The 20,366-nt window shown below is 47.4% G+C and overlaps 1 protein-coding gene and 1 long non-coding RNA gene across 5 annotated transcripts; both read right to left on the bottom strand.

Moving 5' to 3' along the window:
* Positions 1-137: 137 nt before the first annotated feature.
* Positions 138-20,366, bottom strand: Vps4a (vacuolar protein sorting 4 homolog A). Of its 4 annotated transcripts, XM_063277786.1 has the most exons (13): positions 20,254-20,364; positions 15,774-15,923; positions 13,794-14,312; positions 8,784-8,895; positions 8,542-8,689; positions 7,139-7,200; positions 6,918-7,037; positions 5,167-5,323; positions 4,069-4,217; positions 3,688-3,769; positions 2,943-3,162; positions 1,441-1,581; positions 138-860 (listed from the first exon to the last, which is right to left on the bottom strand). In XM_063277786.1, the coding sequence occupies exons 3-13, from the start codon at positions 14,031-14,033 to the stop codon at positions 759-761; spliced, it is 1,533 nt and encodes a 510-aa protein (XP_063133856.1). In that variant the 5' UTR covers positions 14,034-14,312; positions 15,774-15,923; positions 20,254-20,364; the 3' UTR covers positions 138-758. The 4 variants fall into 4 exon arrangements, with proteins under 4 accessions (XP_063133856.1, XP_063133857.1, NP_663711.1 ...); XM_063277787.1 differs by lacking the exon at positions 15,774-15,923 and having other exon boundaries at positions 20,254-20,366; NM_145678.2 differs by lacking the exons at positions 15,774-15,923; positions 20,254-20,364 and having other exon boundaries at positions 13,794-13,984.
* On the bottom strand, positions 4,699-5,160 carry LOC134483350 (uncharacterized). The gene is made up of 2 exons (XR_010060210.1): positions 4,925-5,160; positions 4,699-4,787 (listed from the first exon to the last, which is right to left on the bottom strand). It is a non-coding gene; the product is annotated as an uncharacterized LOC134483350 (long non-coding RNA).

The following is a 20,366-nucleotide window of genomic DNA, read 5'->3' as shown; positions in this document are numbered from 1 at the left end:
GGTTTGCAGGCCTTATGAGCACCCCTGCTTCCTGCCCTCCTAAGAAAAGCAGAGAGCAATCCAGAGAGCCTTACCAGAAGTAAGCTTTACTCTCAAGAACTCCATACTAGAATCAAAAATAAGAAGACTCCAGTAGCTCAAGAAGGGAAAGGGTTTATTAGACATCTCCAGGACAGGACCAGCAGAGGCTGGGCTCAGTTCTCAGTTCTCAGTGAAGGCAGCGATAAAGACCTGCCTGTCTGCCGTCTCTCCTGATAGAAACGGCATTGTGCTCACAGAAGCCATCAGCTCCTGCAAGGAGGACCTGAAGCTCCAGATGCAAGCTTAGGAGGGTGGGATGGCTTTTCCTACTTTACCACAGTCAGCTCACAAGTAGCCAAAGTTAAGAGGAAAGGAGTGAGAGCAGGGGCCTGGTGGCTCCCACTCCTTAACACTTTCCAGATGATTTTCCTCTTTATTTATAAACAAGACAGAAATCAAAGCAGCATTAATTTAGGGGAACAAAAGTTAGACAAAAACAGATCAGGGCAGAGTGTGAGCATCCAGTAGTGAAGTGTGCAGAGCCAGTGTCACGTGTCCTACATGGTGAAGCATCTCTGCAGCTGCCGAGGCCCCTCCTTCATCCTACTAGGTCGGCAGCCAGGCAGTAGAGGGAATACTATTGACTTCACGACTTCAGGCCCTGCCTGGCCACTGGTGTGGGAAGTCCCATGAATTTGCTCCAGTCAGACTCTCAATTTCATTATCAACATGAAGCTTTAACTCTCCTGTCCAAAGTCCTCAGAGAATTTCTTTACTTTCAGGAGGTCATCTGCATTCACTGTGGGCCGGGTAGTGGCCAGAGACCGGAGCATGTCCGACTGCAGAGACAAGCATGCAGCTGAAAAGGCTGACTCCGGGTCTCAGCACTCCCCTCTGTCATGCTGTCTAGACTGACAAGAGGTGTGCCTTCCATCTGAACGACTACTTCACCCATCTACTCAGCCCATCCCAGCAGTAGTTCCGTTACTGTATTCACCCCACAGTGCAGGCAGCTGCCAGGAGAGAGTAGAAGAGTCTAGACTATTCAGGCAAGAGCCATGTGAAAAAGATTTTCACTGGCTTCCTTCTGGACCAAAAAGCCAAGCCTTGGAATGATCATTAGTGTCTTGAATTTACTCTTCCTTTTTTTTTTTTTTTTTTTTTTTTTTTTTCTTTTTTCTTTTTTTTTCCGGAGCTGGGGACCGAACCCAGGGCCTTGTGCTTGCTAGGCAAGCACTCTACCACTGAGCCAAATCCCCAACCCCCTACTCTTCCTTTTAAAGACCCTCAGGATCTCAGCAAGAACTTCAGCTGCCTACAACCACAAAGGCTACTCTCTGGGAGGGCTGTGAGCCAGGACAACAGGAAGACACTTGTCTTTACTCTGGACTTTCTGGTCTCTCCCAGTGGGTCACTTACCATGCAAACCACAGGCTCTAAGAGTTTATCACCAGGGACATCCATCCAAGTCATCTCTATAGCCCCTGGATCTCCTGGAGAACATGGGGTCAGAAGATCATCAATCATAACACTAGGGTTGGTTCGAGAAGGACCACAAACCTGAAACCAAACAGAGAGTGAGGCTGGCTGTTCTTGGTGGTAGAGTACATCAGGACCTAAGGATGGCTGAAGGGGATATGGAGGTTCTAGTCATCAAAGTTGGAGGAGCATAAGTGCCTTTAAAGCAGTCTGAGGACCTGAAAGATAGTCTCCTGTCATCCTGATTTCCGTCTGTGGAACCCATGTAAAAGTAAAAGAAAGCCAACACCAAAAAGTTGTCCTTTTACCTCCAAAACATGCCATGACACCTGCATATACTGCCCTCCTCACCCCCACAGTATTTAAAACAAGTCAGACAAGAAACCTGGTGGCAAACGCCTGTGGCACTTAGGAGGAGTACAGGATATTTGAGTTCAGAGTTATCTTCAACTATAGGATGAGTTTGTGGAGATTGTCCTGGACTAATTGAACCATCTTAAGAAACAAATGTTTCGGGGTTGGGGATTTAGCTCAGTGGTAGAACGCTTGCCTAGCAAGCATAAGGCCCTGGGTTCGGTCCCCAGCTCCGAAAAAAAGGAAAAAAAAAAAAAAAAAAAGAAACAAATGTTTCTCGTGGGCTAGTAAGATGGCTTAGCAGGTAAAGGCCTCTGTAACCAAGCCTGATGACTGGAGTTGGATCTCCCAGAAAACTCATCTCTATGTGTACACACACACACCAATAAACAAAGGCTGAGAGATCCAAGAGGTTGGTCTGGTTTCAGAGCTGAATAAACAGTAGGATCTTCCTGTTAGTGGCCTCCAGATCATCCTGTAGCCCCAAATGTTTCATCTTCCCCAAGGCTCATCCCATAAATGTACTTGCAGCAAATATGTTCCTCTCACTGAAGTCTCCTCAATAGGGAAACCCCCTAAGCATACCAAACCCTCGAGAATTGACTCAGGTCACTCCAGTGTAATTTGTCTTCTACTAGAGCAAACTGCTCACCTCCTAACTTCTGGAATTCCTGATCACTCCACTTTGTTAATTGGTTGTCTCCTTTACTGCCTCCTGTACACTCAGGACAGGGCTGGCACACAGTACATCCCACAGCAAACACTCAGCAAAGATGTGCTTCAATGAGTGGGCAAGTCCTGCTTCTACTTGCTGTGTAAGGCACGGTGCAAATGTTTGGTTTGTGTGTACCTGCCCTCCAGCATGATGATGCCTGCCTATCTTGTTTCCTATAGCTGAAGAGCATTATACTACAGAATAGTAACTACAGACAGGATGTGTGGCACTGCTCTGGTCCTAGAGCCCAAGGGTACTTAATACATACCCTTGTATCCCACAGAGAATGTCCCTTAAGCAGCCAGAAAGCTATTGAAGAGGCTGCCTATACCTCCTGACTGGTAACACTGCCTAAGCCACTGCTGCCACTCACCTTCTTGAAGTGTGTTGCTGACTGTACTTTTCTGACTGGCTGCATGAGAGAGTCCCGCACGATAATGCTGATATCTGCTCCTGAGTAGCCTTCTGTCTTGCGGGCCAGCTCATGGATGTTAGCATCTGTGAGGTTGTGAGGTGTGCTTCCCAGGTGTAACCGAAACATCTGGGCACGGGCCGCTTCCTCTGGCAATGGGATATAAATTCGCTTTTCAAACCTAGAAAGATGCATGACATGAAATGAAAGCTGACTGCAGAATGGTAGGAGGGAAAAGGCAGCATGCTGGAATGAGTGATCCAGGCCCAATACTCAGCTTTACCAAAGGGCTCTGCTTGACATATAGACTTGGGAAGATTCCAGAAAAATGGGGGCAGATGGCTAGTCACAAACTGACCATAGCTAGACAAAGATAACAGACTCCTATGTTAGGGTTTAAATCTCGGCTCGCGCCCGGACAGAGCACACCAAACCAACATGGTTCCACGTGGAGAGGTTTAATGAGAGAAGAAGAGTAGAAGAGGAGAGGAAAGGAGGCCAGCCATGGACATGTGAGGGAAGAAGGGGTGGGGAGAGAAGGGACAGGGAAGAGAGCACAAGAAGAGGAAGAGCAAGAGAGGTGTAAGAGGAAGAAGAGGGGGCTGCTTTTTTAGTCAGGCAACTGTGGGGCGGGGCATACCTGGCTGTTGCAGGTAGCTGTGGGGGTGGAGCTTAGACAGAATACCAACACCTAGGGGAGACTCACCTCCTCCTGATGGCTGAATCCAACACCCAGGGGATGTTTGTGGCACCAAGAACAAGAGTCCCATCATTATTATTCCCCACTCCTGTGGAGAACGGGAGACAAGTAACTGAAAATGTCTGCAGGAGCAGCCAGGCCCCATGAGAAACTAAACCATGTCTTGGGGCTTCCCTGGCCCTCTAGCAGCACTTGTTCTGAGAGATGGGAAGGTGATATGACAAAAGGCCCCAGAACCTTCTCTCTCTTTGATGCAAGCCTGACTGAGGCTAGCAGATATGACATCAGGAGTAACTCCTCCATTGTGTCCAGTGCAGCAACATAATGGAGCCCTGGGTTGCCTTTAGGTGGAAGACAGCCAAAGAGTGACAAGGCACAAGCACATACCCTGCATTTGGACCAAGAACTCTGTTTTGATCCTTCGGGCTGCCTCGCTCTCATTTTCATTCCGTGACCCGCAGAGGGAATCCACCTCATCAATGAAGATGATGGAAGGCTTGTGCTGTCTGGCCAACTCAAACAGGTTTTTGACTAGCCTGTGAGAGTATGAAAGGAGTCAAGACATGGACACTCCACCCAAACATGCCCACCCTGAGACTCAGTAGTTAGACCTGGTGTTTCTCCCACAGGAAGGCTAAAAAAAAAATGGCAACAGGAAAAACAGGGCAGACAAGTCCTCAAGAAGTTGCTGTGGCATCAGCCTCAAATCTTGGGAGGGGAGCCCCATTCATTAGCTCTGGACTTGGGAAGAATCCTTTCCCTTTCTCTGAGCCTCAGATTTATATCAAAGAGCGGAAGTCATCTTGAGGAATAAGCTAAACCCATGAGATGCCCCCAAAAAGATATACAACTGACTACAGGTGTGACGACACATGTCTGTTACCCCAACACTTAGGAGGTAGTGCTAGGAGAATCAGAAATTCAAGGTCAGCCTCTGCTACTGATGGAGACTGTAACCAGCCTGGGGTACATGAAATTCTGTCTCATAAAACCAAAAAGAAAACAAACAAAATGATACATATTTACAATTGGTTCATTTCCCCATTTTTATTTTACTTACATTGGTGTTCTGCCTGCATGTATGTCTGTGTGGGATGTCAGATGCCCTGGAATTGGAATTATAGACAGTTGTGAACTGCCTGTTGTGGGTGCTGAGAGTTAAACCCAGGTCCTTTGAACCCCTGAGCCATCTTTCTTGCTCCTTTGTTTTGAGACAAGGTCCAATTATACAGAGCAGGCTGACCTTGAACTTGTAATCCTTCTGCCTGTGTATCCTGAGTGTTAGGATTACAGGAATGTCTCATCTTTTCCAAGTTTCCAGACATCTGTGTATCAGGACAGCATCTCAAGAAGTAAGAGCTTCTTCTGACTAGTATCCCTGATTATCCAACAGCAGCTCCTCTGGGAAGTGATTTCCAAGGGGCTAGGAAACTGGACTACCAGCAGCTGCCAAAGCTGCTGTAGCGTAGCTGATGGCTGACTTACTTCTCGCTTTCCCCCAACCACTTAGACATCAGATCCGAGGAGGACACAGAGAAGAAGGTAGAGTTGTTGGCTTCTGTTGCCACGGCTTTGGCCAGGTAGGACTTGCCTGTGCCTGGGGGCCCAAAGAGCAGTATGCCTCGCCAAGGAGTACGTTTGCCTGTAATTAAAGAATGAACAGAACTCAGCTGTTTCCTGATGGCGAAAAGGAAGAAAGGAAAGTTGAAAAGTTGAAGGCAGGGCAGGAGAAGCCTGCTCAGGAGGCAGAATGCTTGTCCTGCAAGCATGAGCATTAAAGTTCACCTTCCCACATCTGGGAAAATAAATACCAGGCAAGAGAAGTAGCCTGCCTGTGACCCCGTGTTTGGAAAGCAGAGCGGGGATACCTAGAGTAAGCTGGCCAGACAAACTTAATCATCAAGTTTTGGGGTTAAGTAAGTATTGGCCCTGCCTCCCACCAACCCCATCTCTCTGTCATATGGTGGAGAGCAACTGAAAAAGACACCTGACATCATCCTCTTAACCCCATATACATGTACACATAATGTATCCCCACACATGGGAACATATATATAATTATGCACGAACATACTACGTATACATAATCAATCAAGTTGTGGGGTTGGAGAGATGGCTTGGTTAATAGCACTGAATACTCTTCCAGAAGACCTGGATTTGATCCCAGCACTCACAAGGCAGGTCATAACTAATTCTAATTCCAGGGGATCCAGCATTCTTCTGGCCATCAAGGCAACTACACAAACATGATACACAGACATATATGTAGGCAAGACACCAGTACACACAAAACAAATCCCGAAACAAAGTTATAAAAAATAAAGTCATAGTCACTACAAGAAGAGAGAGTCCAAACACCTGTTGGGAACTCAGATCTCATCTTGCTAATTGGTGCCATGTCCTTGACAAGGGAATTGGCCAGCTCTGGTTCCTGACTCTGCTTGCTCACTAAGATGGTCTATTCCGAATTCAAGTCTTTTTTTTTTTTCTTTTCTTTCTTTTTTTTTTTTTCCTGGAGCTGGGGACTTAAGCGCTCTACCACTGAGCTAAATCCCCAACCCCCCGAATTCAAGTCTTATGCATCTCAGGCTGGCCTACAACTCCTAATCTAGCCAAGAACAGCCCCAACCTTCCGATCATCCTGCCTTCCAAATGCTGAGCCCACAGGAAGGACAGTGAGATACACCACATCCAATTTCTGTGATGCTGAGAACCAGACCCAGGGCTTTACACATGGTGGAAAAACTATCATTAAAGCTATATTCCCAGCTCACAAAAACATCATTTTTGATGCTAGGAAAATGAAGAATTAGGGTCAGGTTCAGGGTTATAGTGTTTGCCTAGGTCCCATATTCCATCCCAACAAAAGGAAAAAAACAAGTCACATGGTAGACAGCTGTGGTGAGCAGGACAGACACACAGGCAGCAAGACCAGAATCTGCCCTCTGTGAGGGAAGCTGTCCCCTGAGGATATGAGGCTACCTACCACATGCTCTGAGACACTGAGGGTGGAACCCCAAGCTACATTCCTCATGCTGGTAGTTTTATACCTACCTATGGTAGGGCTAGTGACTATATTCTATTTATTTTTATTTTTTTAAGGCATAGTTTTTCTGAATAGCCCTAGCTGTTGTAGAGCTTAATATGTAGACCAGGCTGGTCTTGAACTCTGAGGTCCACCTACCTCTGCCTCCTGAATGCTGGGATCAAAGGTGTGCAACATGCTATATTCTTACCTGTGAATAAGTGTGGAAATTTTATCGGCAAAATCACAGCTTCTTTGAGAGCTTCTTTAGCTCCCTCCAGTCCAGCTACATCATTCCACCGAATGTTGGGCTTCTCCATCACAACAGCACCTACAAGGAGGAGGACCCCAGACTGACCCATGGGCACAAATAGACCCCAGAAAGAACCCATGCCACACCGCTTCTATTACCATGGGCCTCAGGCCTCTTACCCATCAACTGTTCTTGTAATTTCTTTTTCTCTGGATTATCCCCTTCGCTGTCACTGTCACTACTAAGAAAGGAAACAAAAGATCAAGTTGGCTCTCCATTCTGGGAGCAAGGAGTCTCTAGCTCTAGTAGCACACACACCTGTGCATGTGCATGTGCACTTGTGTGAGCATTGCTGGTTCAGCACTGGTGAGGGACAAGCAAAGAGATATCTACATGTGAGTGCCACAATCCCTCAGAAAACATTTAAAACCCATTCTCCATTCTTCATTAAAGAAATAAGGACATTGGCAGCTACCTTTTCCTAAGGGCTAATGAGGACAATGTGTTTCAGGGGAACTTAAAGAACATCAAGTCAAGTCACTGTAATTTCAGATGAACTCAAAAAACAGGCAAATAACATGGAATCGCCACTCCAGAGAATTCAAAGGGCAAAGAAGACATGAAGTTTAAAATTAAAAAAAAATATATAAGGGGTTGGGGATTTAGCTCAGTGGTAGAGCGCTTGCCTAGCAAGCACAAGGCCCTGGGTTCAGTCCCCAGCTCCGAAAAAAAAGAAAAGAAAAGAAAAAAAAAAAAAAGACTTACTAAAAAAAAATATATAAGTTAATAAATTCAAAACTACATAACAAAAGCTTGTCTCGAAACAACACAAAACTGCTAAAGGGAAATGCGCTCTCAGCCACCAGCCAGTGGCTGCCCAGCCTTCACTTCTTTCCATCCTCAGATGCTCCTGTGTACCCATCTCCTGTCCCTTTCTCAATCCATCTTCCATCCTGGGAAATCAGACACTGTTTTCTGCTCAATGAAAGCAACTGCTTGAAGGGGCAAGAGACCCCATATGAACAACAATGCCAAGCAACCAGAGCTTCCAGGGACTAAGCCACTACCTAAAGACTATACATGGACCGACCCTGGACTCTGACCTCATAGGTAGCAATGAATATCCTAGTAAGAGCACCAGTGGAAGGGGAAGCCCTGGGTCCTGCTAAGACTGAACCCCCAGTGAACGTGATTGTTGGGGGGAGGGCGGCAATGGGGGAGGATGGGGAGGGGAACACCCATAACGAAGGGGAGGGGGAGGTATTAGGGGGATGTTGGCCCGGAAACTGGGAAGGGGAATAACAATCGAAATGTAAATAAGAAATACTCAAGTTAATAAAGATGGAAAAAAATTAAACAGCTAAAATATTAAAAAAGAAAGAAAGAAAGAAAGAAAGAAAGAAAAAAGCAAGCAAGCAAGCAACTGCTGGTGTTTTTATCACGAGTAGCTAGATACCCCATTAAGAAGGGTGCAATAGAAGTCCAAGACAGCTCTAGCATCAAGAATGACAGCAACCCCAAGAAACAGGAGCACGCACTTGGGAACTCTGGCCCCATGAGCTGTACAGTCCCGCACACTCACCCCTTGCCTTCACTCTGATTCTCTTTGACTGGCTTTTTGCCATGTTTCTCTTTGTTTCTTAAATAATCCTTCAGCTTCTCCGCTCTGTCTAGGTACTGCATGCACTTTGCTCGAATGCTCTCCTTGGCTTTGTCACTGTGGGCTTCATCTGCAAAAAGAGAAACCCAGTGGCCTCCCTGAGCCCCATGTGCCTGCCCTTCTCTTCCAGGGCACTGCAGCCAGGGGACCCCAGAGTGACTCACATTTGATGGCGTGGAGGAAATACTCCACAGCATGCTGGTAGAGCCGAAGTGCCTCCTCGTAGTTCTTGGCTTTGTCCTCTTCTGTGGCTTTTGTCACCAGATCGATGGCTTTCTGGAAAGGCAAGGCATATAGCTAGTGCTCCCCTGAGGGATCCAAAAAGCCTCTGGAGTCACAAGCAGTAGGATGAGATAAGATGGGAGTTAGTGCCAGGCCTGTGGTTTATTGGTTGCAGGCCATTACGTTGCCCTACTTTCCTGCCACCAACTAGAAGGGCTTGAAAAGACAGCTGGCCTTCCTAGGGAGTTCAATGGTCAGATGCCACCCCTTCCTCCATCCTGTTCTGGAGCTTGGCTAATGGAAACTGACATTAATGTCTGGATCTGGGGCTCCAAAGGCAGGCCCACAGAACAAATCCGAGTCTATCTCAATGCTCCAAGGGAAAGATGGACTTGCTTAGCAAAGTCAGAAACCATAATTGGTCCAGACCCTTCCTCCCCACAAAATGCAGCCAGTTAAGAAAGCCCTTCATGAACCTGATAGTTTCAATCCAAGAGAAAGATTCAAAGACACCTCTAGCCCTCTCTACTGCCCAGGTCACTCTAGGGCAGAAGAAAATAATTTTCTTGAACTGCCTAAAGCTGATGCCTGAGAAGGAAAGCTCAACCACATGATAAAACCAGTAAGTAACTCCCAGAACAAAAGCGCCGTGGAGGGAACTGCCTGCTGGCTCTCTAAGAACTCTTGAGTGACACCTTTGGGAAGCTCAAGTCTCTGCAGGCCCACACTCTGAGCTGAACCATCAGCTTCATACAAGTCAGTTTCAAAAAGTACAGCTTCCTAAATCCACAAAACCTGGCCAGAATTCTCCATCTGGTGTGGCACTAGCTGCCTGGCAGGCAGATCCCACTGCAGACCCCGCTCTAGCCACTGCAAACAACAACCTCCTGACCAGCTCTTGGCAGGGCCAGGGCATTTGTTTAGCCATCCTCATCTGTAAGAAAGGCACACAGACAGCTCTGTAAGACTGCCAGGCTGGAGTGAGGAGATAGGCTACACGCGAGGAACTTACTAGAATGAGGAGATGGAAAAGTGAGAATGTGGATGACTGCCATGCTTGGAACCCTGCTGCCTACACACATGGCATGGCCTGCTGACCCATCCTGCAGGTGAGCATACTTGCCACACACATCCCCACCCCCCACAGTTCTTTATAAACCATGGAGACAGGACCTGGTCCTAGTGGCTTCTTTTCTCTACAACCAACACTCTCAGTTCTTAGGAATTTCCACTCTGTATGACTTGCTTAGGTCTGCCCTTTTAAAATGGAGTATAGTGGATCAGAGGGCTGCTGAGATGGCTCAGTGGGTAAAATTACTGTGCAAACCTGGAGCCCTGAGTTAAATTCCTGGAACCCATGGAGGAAGGAGACACCTAATTCCTGAGAGACCCCACACTCAAGGAGAACCTACTGCTCCTGAAAGTTGTCCTCTGACCTCAAAACACACAAATAAATAATGTATAAAACTTAAAAAATAAGGCAAAAAAAAAAGATAGTTCAGCAGTTATAAGCATTTGTTGTTCTTGTAGAGAATCTGATTTGAATCTCTGCTAGGGGATCAGATGCTGCCTTCTGGCCTCCCCAGTCACCTAGTAAATAAGTAGTAACAGAAGATAGATAGATAGATAGATAGATAGATAGATAGATAGATAGATAGATAGATAGATAGATAGATAGGTAGGTAGGTAGGTGGTGGTGACACATACCTTAATCCCAGCACTTGGGAGGCAGAGGCAGGTCAGGGACCAGCCTGGTCTACAGAGCTAGTTCTATGACAGCCAAGGCCACACCGAGAAACCCTGTCTTGAAAGAGCATCCCCACCCCCCAAAAACAAACAAAACAACAACAAAAACCCTGGTACAGACATAGAGGCAGGCAAAACACTCCCAACAAAATAAATATGAGTCTGGAATGATGACTCTGGTTAATGGTATTCTTTTTTTTGTTTTGTTTTGTTTTGAAACAGGGTCTCGTTCTGTGCTCTGACTGGCCTGGAACTCCAAATGTAAACGAGGCTGGCCTCAGCCTCCAAGCCTGGCTGTACCTGCTGCTCTGGCGGAGGACCTTGTTTGATTCCCAGCACCCATGTGGTAGCTCAATACTGTCTGTGACTCCAGTTCTAGGGTATCCGACACATCCTTCTGGACACTGAGAGCATCAGGCATGAAGCAAGGTGCACACACACAGGCAAACACATGCATAAAAATAAAACAGCAAAATGGAGTCTCAGAACAATACCTGAGGTTCCTGTCCCCGAGGCACAGCAGACCCGGCTCATCTCTGCTAAACACCATTAGAGCACCTATCTGGGGACTACAGTTTTCTGACCACCAATGCTGTTTTTTGCTTGCTAAGGAGGCCTTAGTTTCATAGGAGAGAAACAGCTTTGCATAACAGGAGGTAAGGTGACAAATTAAACTGCCAGCCCTGCCACATCTCTAGTGACACCCATAGCAAAAGCTGAGATGAAGGAAAGGTGTGACAAATGTGTGTTCACAGGGACCTGACAGGATGTCTGTAAAAGCCCAGTCGGCAAGTGTATTGGGTTTGTGAGCCATATAATCTCTGCAGCACCGATGCAGTTACAGACATGAGCTAGGACAGCGGCCAATAAACTATTCATAGGCACCAAATCTGAATTTCAAATTATGTCATGAAAGCCTGAAAGTCCCTTTCCCCACGTCATTTAAACAATGTAAACTGAGATATGAGGCTAAGCCAACCAAGTCAGTCACAGAGAACCACGTATTTTATGAGTCCTTTTAAAGAAAACTTCAGCCAGGTGCTGGTGACACTTGTCTTTAATCCCAGCACTCCAAAGGCAGAGGTGGGTGATCGCTGAGTTTGAGGCCAGCCTAGTTTAAAACCTGAGTTCCAGGACGGTCAGGGCTACCCAGAGAAACTCTGTCCCCAAAACAAAACAAAAAACAAAGAAAAAGAAACCAAGCAGAAACTGCCTGTGGCCTGCCTTTCACAGTACTAGTCTCTGGGAAAGAAAAGACATCATAGTATTCCCGAAGTCAACTGCATGCTACAGTACTGACCGCCAGGCAAGCCGAGCTCATTGGTCCAACAGTAGCACAAAGGCTATGGGGATGCTCAACTATATTTGGCTTAGATCTGAGGCCTGCTGTATAGGGAAGAATTGAGACCTGGTCAGAAACCCATGGCTTAGGGATCAGTGTTGTTTTATTAGGTGACACGATGCTGAACTGCCTTCTAAATATTTATACTTATATCCACAGATCTAATCTAGGCCAGAGAAGCTTCTCTCCTCTTAGAGGTTAACAGTTAATGCAGAGACTCCTAACTGACAGTAAGTGTATTGAGGGCTTAGCCCTAAGTGGGACTGTATCAACCGCTGACCCCAGGCACAAGGAAAAAAAGGAAGAGGTGAGGAAAAAGCGGAAGGGTGCTGTGAAATGCAGCTTACCTGCACACGATGAATCGCTAAGACCAGTCAGCACTTAGGAGCACTAACTGGATGAAGTGGGTTATTAATAAACAAAAGAGAGGGAGGATGGGGGTGGGTGGGCTTGGGGAGGAGTTGGAAGCACACATGACCCAGACTCATTGTTTACATGTATGAATCGTCAAAGAATAAAGGAAATTTCAGGAAAAAAAAATCCACTTCCTAATGGAGCCTGACAGCCTGAATTCAGCATCCATTAGAGAACTGATGCCTATCCTCTGACCTCCCCACACGGGCAGTGGGATGGGAATGGGTGTGCTGACACTGACATGCTCATACACATGCACATCGTACATAAACACACACCCCAACAACAACACACAAATAAAGGGTCTAGAATAGGCCATGCCACAGATTATGCTACATGGGACAGAAGAGCTAAGGAACATTAAAAGCATAGAGTTTCTCTGGTGACATTCAAACCTCTAAAAGCACTGGATGGTACAGTTTAAATAGGTGACTGTTACAGCACGAGTGCTATCTCTTCATAAAACTCTTCCCAAAAAGTTGAAAAAATATTTTTGGTTCACAGGTAGTGCTAACTCTGGTCAGGCAGGTGGGGTTGGGCTGAAGTTGGTTTAACTCTTAAGAACAAACTGAATAGTTTCTGCCAGTGAATGGTAGGTTCTGGCTCTGAATTCCATCTAATTTCAAATCTTGAACTCCGATTTACTCCCACTCCTGTATTTCCATTTGGAGCAGCCATTCCCCCATCCCCCACCAGGTATGTGAGTATGGCTTACTCTTTGATGCTCTGGCTAAAGTCCCTTCCTTCATAGTCTTACCTGATTCTGCCCAAGAGCTTACTTTATTAGCAAAGGCTTGCCAAGAACATGATATGCTGAACCTATGTTACAAATGCTTTCCCTGGATTATTCTGTCTTAGGCTGACAACCACCCTACAAGGGCACTGCCTATTTTAGTGATGAAGAAATCCAACATCCAAAACCTAGGCACGCTAGTGAGTGGCAGGGCTGGGATTTAAACATAAGCCTGAGGCCTGAACATGTTTACGCTTTCTGACAGCTCTAGAATGAGCCCTTCCTTCATCCGGGCGGTGCCACCCCAGCGTCGCCCTGCACGGCGGAGGAAATGAATGAAGGGTAGCTGGCCGCGAAACCAGGGGCTCATTGGAAGAAGCTCAGGGAGTTGCCAGGGTGCCTGGCAGGAGCGAGTGAACGCCGCTCCCAGAGCGACCAGCCGGACCCGGGCGCGCTCAGGGGGAGGCGGCGCCGCTGCAAGGCGGCAGTTCAGCCTCGGCTGCGCGACTTGGGCTCCCGCCCGCCGGTTCATCTTGGGCCGAGGCCCAGTGGGGACGTCCTTCGGGCTCTGAGCGCGGGAGAGGCTGCAGTACAGGTGGGATGAGGCGGCCTGACAGGGACCGCCAGGCTGGGCTCCGAGGAGGCCACCGCCCGCCCGCTCCGCGGCCCGCAGGCCCTGCCGCCTTTGGCCTCCGCAGGCGCGCCGCACCCAAGTACCTGGAGGGTTGACGTTGTCATTTCATATCCTGGGTCCGCCCCACACCCCGCGGTGCTGCTTGCGGCCTCGGTCCGGCCCGGAGGAGCCGAGGTGGTAGGTCCGCTGCTCAGGAGCCTGGCAGGTCGACTCTCGGCGCGGGCAGGGCTGCCACTAGCAGTCGGAGCCGAGTCCGACGGTGAACGAGGAGCGCGGCCCAGAGCGGCCCAGCCCGAGTCACGCGGCTGCCGCTCTGCGGCCATGGCCCGCAACTGCAGGCATCACTCCTCCAAGATGGGCGGGGCCTGTCGGGGGCGGGGTCTGATGGGCGGGGAAGGGCCAGCCCAAAGGCTAGAAGAACCTGGGTGAAGGGCGGAGCCTAGCGAAGGGTGCGGCCAACAAGGGCGAGGCATGGTGGATCCGGACGAGAGCAAAGATGGGAGTCCTGGGCGGAGTGGGGGCTCAGACGGGTGGGGCCGACTAAGGGCGCGTCTTGTGAGAGAGGTGAGCGGCAAGGCATAGGGAACACCACTTGAGTTAACCTAGCCAAAAAAAAAAAAAAAAAAGTAAACTCCCTGGAGTTGTGTTTTCCGGCTATTTAAATAGGTTCTATTAATTAGTATTTACCTTGTCTGACTTTAGGGGGCAATGAATGAGCTAGTGTATACACAGTGAATGCCACACTGTGGGTTCAATCCCTGGTAACTGTTATGATAGAATGATTCTAAAGTCACTTTTGTGATAGTTTTTATTATTTTTGTTTTGTTTTTCAAGACAGGGTTTCACTGTGTAGCCTTGGTTGTCCTGGAACTCAGGCTATAGATCAGACTGGCTTCGAACTCAGAGATATACCTGCCTCTGCCTTCCAAGGGCTAGGAGTAAAGGCTTGCACCACCACCAGGTTTGTGCTAGTTTTTCAGTGTTGACCTTTTTGGGCTAGTGAGATGGCTCAGAAGTTTTCAGAAGATGGCTCTTGTGCACAGGAAAAATGAGTTAACAGCTCCAATTCCTGCCAGGTGAAGGATAGAGCAGACTTCTTGTAGTTGTCTGATCTCCACACTCCTGCCCACCCAATAAAATAAATAAATGTAAATTTTTAGTTTAAAATGTTAACCTTGGGCTGGAGAGATGGCTCAGCGGTTAAGAGCACCCGACTACTCTTCCAGAGGTCCTGAGTTCAATTCCCAGCAACCACATGGTGGCTCACAACTATCTGTAAAGAGATCCGATGCCCACTTCTGGTGTATCTGAAGACAGCTACAGTGTACTTATATATAATAAATAAATAAATCTTTAAAAAAAAATGTTAACCTTTCTACCTTCCCCTTAGGACATTAGTATTTTATTCATTCTGTTTTGTTTTTGTGGTGCTTGCAACTGAACTCAGGGCCTCCCTCAGCAATGCCACTGAACCAACCCTCAAACCCTCAGCAGTAAAAATTCTCATATTCTCTCTCCCTCTCTCATTCTTTGCTAAGTATGGCCTCAAATTCACTAGGTAGTTGAGGATGACCTCGTATTTCTGTTTTTGTTTCTTTTTTTTTTTTTTAATTCTTTTTTTTTCGGAGCTGGGGACCGAACCCAGGGCCTTGCACTTGCTAGGCAAGCGCTCTACCACTGAGCTAAATCCCCAACCCCGACCTCGTATTTCTGAACCAATGCCTCCACATGCACTGTTCAGACATGCACCCAGTATATACCTTTGTTTTTTGGTTTTGATTGGTTTTTGAGACAGCACGGGCTATCCTGGAACTTACTAGGTAGACCAGGCTGGCCTCGAACTCTCAGAGATCTGCTTGCTGCTGATGGGATTAAATGTGTGGGTCACCATGCCCAGCTATTTATTGCTACCCTCTATCAAAGGAGCCATTTCCCTTGTCACTGGCAGAAGGAACAAATGGCCATCAGCAGGGTAGCAAAGAGCATGCCAGCCTCCAGGTGCTCCCTCCGATAGCCTTCACTGATTGGTGGGCTTCCCTCCCCAGCCACTCATTTCTCCTCACGTTCCTGTGACTTCAGCTCTGTGCCCTCTTGGTCTTGTCTTCATCTCTCCCTCTCTGCTCCTCCTCAGATCCAGTCATCTGTCCATGCTCAGTCCACGACTTTCTTTCTCAGACTCTTCCAGATGCTTCTGGCTGTTCTCTCCCTCATAGCTACAATAAAGGCCACATCACAGGGGCACATGCTTTTAATAACCAGCACTCAGGAGCCAGAGGCAAGAGGATCTCTTGTGAGTTTGAGGGCAGCCTGAACTGTAAAGCAAGCTCCAAACTGAGAGAACTACAGAGACCCTGTTTCAAGAAACCAGTCAGGGGGCTGGAGAGAGGCTGGAGAGACGGCTCAGCAGTTAAGAGCTCTGGCTGCTCTTCCAGAGGTCCTGAGTTCACATGAAGAAAAAAATTATGCCGAGAAATAAAAAGACTCCAGGAGGAGTCTGGAGGTCCAAAACTTAAGGCACTGGAAAGGCCATGCTCCCTTGAAGCCTGCTGGGCAGAATCCCCATTTGCTACTCTGGTTTCTAGTAGTTGCTGGACACCCTGGGCGTTCCAGTGACTTGTGGATCCATCACTCCAGCCTCTGACACTCCATCATGTCACATAACACGACCATCCCTCCATGAGTCTTTCCTAACCCTAATCATATGCATAAAATAAATAAATAATTCTTTTAAAAAGAGAAAAACAAACAATCAAACAAACAAAGATTTTATCTGGTGGTGTGTGTGTGTGTGTGTGTGTGTGTGTGTGTGTGTGTGTGTCTGTCTGCATGCAGACAGAGGAGTCAGTTTGCTCTAGGGCTCAGACTAAGGTTGGCAGGCTTGGTGGCAAGCACCTTTATATGCTGTGCCATCTGGCCAACCCAAAGCTGGCCTATTTTTTTTCTGAGAAAGAGTCTGTTGTCCAATTCTTAATCTTTTATTTTTAAATTTTAGAAATATTTTCTTTAGTATTTTTTAAGATTGATTGATTGATTTAATGAGTACACTGTTGCTGTCTTCAGACACACCAGAAGAGGGCATCAGATCCCATTACAGATGGTTGTGAGCCACCATGTGGTTGCTGGGAATTGAACTCAAGACCTCTGGAAGAGCAATCAGTGCTGTTAACCACTGAGCCATCTCTCCAGCCCCATCCTTAATCTTCTTATGTGTTTAAAAATGATACTGAACTTGAAAAAGCAAGGCCAGGGGCTGGAGAGACGGCTCAGTGGTTAAGAGCACTGGCTGCTCTCCCAGAGAACCTGAGTCACCCACATGGTGGCTCACAGCTCTCTGTAGTTACAGTTCCAGGGGACCCAAGACCTTCTTCTGGCCTTCATGGATACCAGACACAAAGACATGTATGCAGGCAAAACATTCATACACAAAATAAGGTAAGTTTTTAAAAGATTTATTTATTTTTATATGAGCACACTGTCACTGTCTTCAGCTACACTAGAAGAGGGCATCAGATCCCACTACAGATGATTGTGAGCCACCATGTGGTTGCTGGGAATTGAACCCAGGACCTCTGGAAGAGCAGTCAGTGCTCTTAACCATTGAGCCATCTCTCCAGCCCAAATAACTTTTAAAAATGTTCATAATTTTTAAAAATTATGAAAAAGAAAAAGCAAGACTATTTCTCTTTTTTTTCCTCCTGGCCAGGAGCCCCTAATATAGCTGAGAATGACCCTGAGTTCCTGGTCTCCCAAATATCGGCACCACACGCCACACCAAGGTTTGGTGTGGGTTTCTCTCTCTATTTCTTTCTCTTTCTTTTTCTTCCCTCCCCCCTTTTTTGCATTTTAAATAGATGAATGTAGCCTTAATTTAGGAAACAGTTAGCAAGAATGGCTGTGCCAGTTCAGACAGGGAGGGATGAAGAAGAAGAAGCCTTCTGGAAGAAGGCTGAGGACATGATCACTCCAAAGTATGGTTGAGGGGAAGAAATGAGAGAGTGTATAGCCAGAGGTATCTGGAAGAGTCCAGATCAGGGAGGGAAACATGGCCAGCTGACTGGACTTGACCATGAAAGAAGACAGGGATGGGAGGCAAGAGAGGACAGACAGACTGAACAAAAAGAGAAAGCCAAGAGGCCCAAAGAGTATATGACTAAAATGGCAGGGTTATACAGGATGAGAAGTTTGGGAGAGCGAAGGCCATGAGCTAGAGAAGTTCAGGGTAGTGGGTGGGGCTGAGAGCTGTCATGGACCCTATAACAGGTTTTTTCCGATGCTCAGAAAACCTGGGACTAGCATTCGATTTGGTGTGCTAATAGGCATCACTGTAGCCTTTGGTCCTTTTGGACCTGACCAAAAGGATTGAGAGATGGGCCAAATATAGGCTCCAGGGAGAGCTCACAGGGATGACAGATTCCTCCTGCTGCTGGGCTACTTAGATGCAAATGTTCCATAGAGTCGTGAGGGACCAGCAGCGGATGAGGAGGCTTTGAGTTTGAGGGACCTTTGAAATATCCCTAAAAAATTTCCAGTGGGAAGCTGGAGAGATGGCTCAGAGAGCACTGAACGCTTTTCCAGAGGTCCTGAGTTCAATTCCCAGCAACCACGTGGTGGCTCACAACCATCTAGAACGAGATCTGGCACCCTCTTCTGGCATGCAGGCATATATGCAGGCAGAACACTATGTACATAATAAATCTTTAAAAAAAATATAGGGGTTGGGGATTTAGCTCAGCGGTAGAGTGCTTGCCTAAGAAGCGCAAGGCCCTGGGTTCGGTCCCCAGCTCCGAAAAAAAGAACCAATATATATATATATATATATATATATACACACACACACATATATATCCAGTGGGGCTGTCAATACTTTGGGCTGGCAGTAGGCACAGCTCCCACTGTCACCCTCAGCACCCTTGGGGGTCCTTAGACTTTGTTTCCCTTGACTCAGACCAACTGGAATTGTGGTGTCAATGAAAAAAATAAAAGAATTTTAGGGCTAGTCAGTTTCTGAAACAAAGTTAGGACCCAAAAAAAGATACATCTAGATTTTAGTAAAGATTTTTTTTGGAAGGACAGAGGGGGAGAGTATGGGGAGAGACAACTGGAATTGGAGGGCAGTTGGGGGGAGGGTTGCTATGGAAACGTAGGGCAGTAGAAACCCCTGAGGATTCTCTAAGAGCAACCCTAGTGAGGTCTCCTAGTAATATAGGATTCAGAGCATCTTCTGTAACCATGCCAGGCTTCCAGTGGTGCGACTGGTATACCAACCCAGCCACGAAACCTTCCACCTACAACCTGCCTTGCCCACAAGGCTGGGTAGGCAGTGGAGATACAGAACTTGTGGGCGTGGCCAACCAAGACTAGTGTAATCTGAGGTCGCAGCCACAGTGGGGGCTACACCCAGCACTGCCTGGATGGCCAACAGCCAGAAGCTGGAGAGCATGGAATAGAAGAAAAAAATCAATAAAACAACTCCTAATGATATTCTGCTATACTCACAGAAGGGTGCCTAGCCCAATCACAATTAGAAAGGCTTCTCCTGTAGATGACGGGAGCAGATGCCGAGATCCACAGTCAAACACTAGGCAGAAAGAGATCGAGAGAGAGAATCCAAATTGGAAATCTCCACTTAGTCCCTCTCCTTGGATCTCAGGGAACTCCTAAGAAAAAGGGGAAGAAATTGTAGGAGCAAGGGGGAGGGTAGAGGACACCAGGAGAACATAGCCCACAGAATCAACTAAGCAGGACTCACAGAGGCTCACAAAGACTGAAGGGGCAAGCATGGAGGTCAGGGGAGAATGTCAGGTCCCATAGAGGTAGAGTGAAAAGAAGCTGAGAGCTACCATGTGGATGGTAGGGGCGGACCTCATTTCCCCTGGAAGAGCAGCAAGGGCGAGCGACTAGCCACCGAGTACCGAGTCATGTCTTCAGGCCCACAATAAGAATATTCAAATGCAGGCTTAAGCATGAGGGCTCTGAGAAAGCGAGATACTCAGAGGGAAGGAGGACACACTTGAGAGCACGAGTGTGGGCTTCTCAGAGAGCTGCTGACCCAGCATGATGGCTCAGCAGGTTAAAGCACCTGTCACCAAGCCTGGTCACCTGAACTCCATCCCCTGGACCCATGATGGAAGGAAAGTCGTGCTTTGACCTCCACATGAATGCTATTGTACACACACACACACACACACACACACACACACACACACACAATCACAAGAAGTGTGTGTGCCCAACACCCTAGAGGCAGAGGCAGGCAGATCTCTGTGAGTTCAGGACCAGCCTGTTCTACAGAGGGAGTTCCAGGACAGCCAGGGCTACACAGAGATACCTTGGAGAGAGAGAGAGAGAGAGAGAGAGAGAGAGAGAGAGAGAGAGAGAGAGAGAGAGGAGAATAGAGTTTCAGAAAGTTATACATCCTCAAGTGTGGGTACAGACTTTGCAAAGAGAGTTACAGCTTGTCTTAGTTAGGGTTTCACTGCTGTGAACAGACACCATGACCAAGGCAAGCCTTATAAAGGACAACATAAATTTGGGCTGGTTTACAGATTCAGAGGTTCAGTCCATTATCATCAAGGCAGGAGCATGGCAGCATCCAGGCAGGCATGGTGCAGGAGGAGCTGAGAGTTCTACATCTTCATCTGAAGGCTGCGAGCAGA

Source organism: Rattus norvegicus, chromosome 19 (genome assembly GCF_036323735.1).
Source record: "Rattus norvegicus strain BN/NHsdMcwi chromosome 19, GRCr8, whole genome shotgun sequence".
Taxonomy (NCBI): Eukaryota; Metazoa; Chordata; class Mammalia; order Rodentia; family Muridae; genus Rattus; species Rattus norvegicus.
Note: the sequence above shows the minus strand (reverse complement) of the source record. Positions and strands in the feature narration are given on the sequence as shown.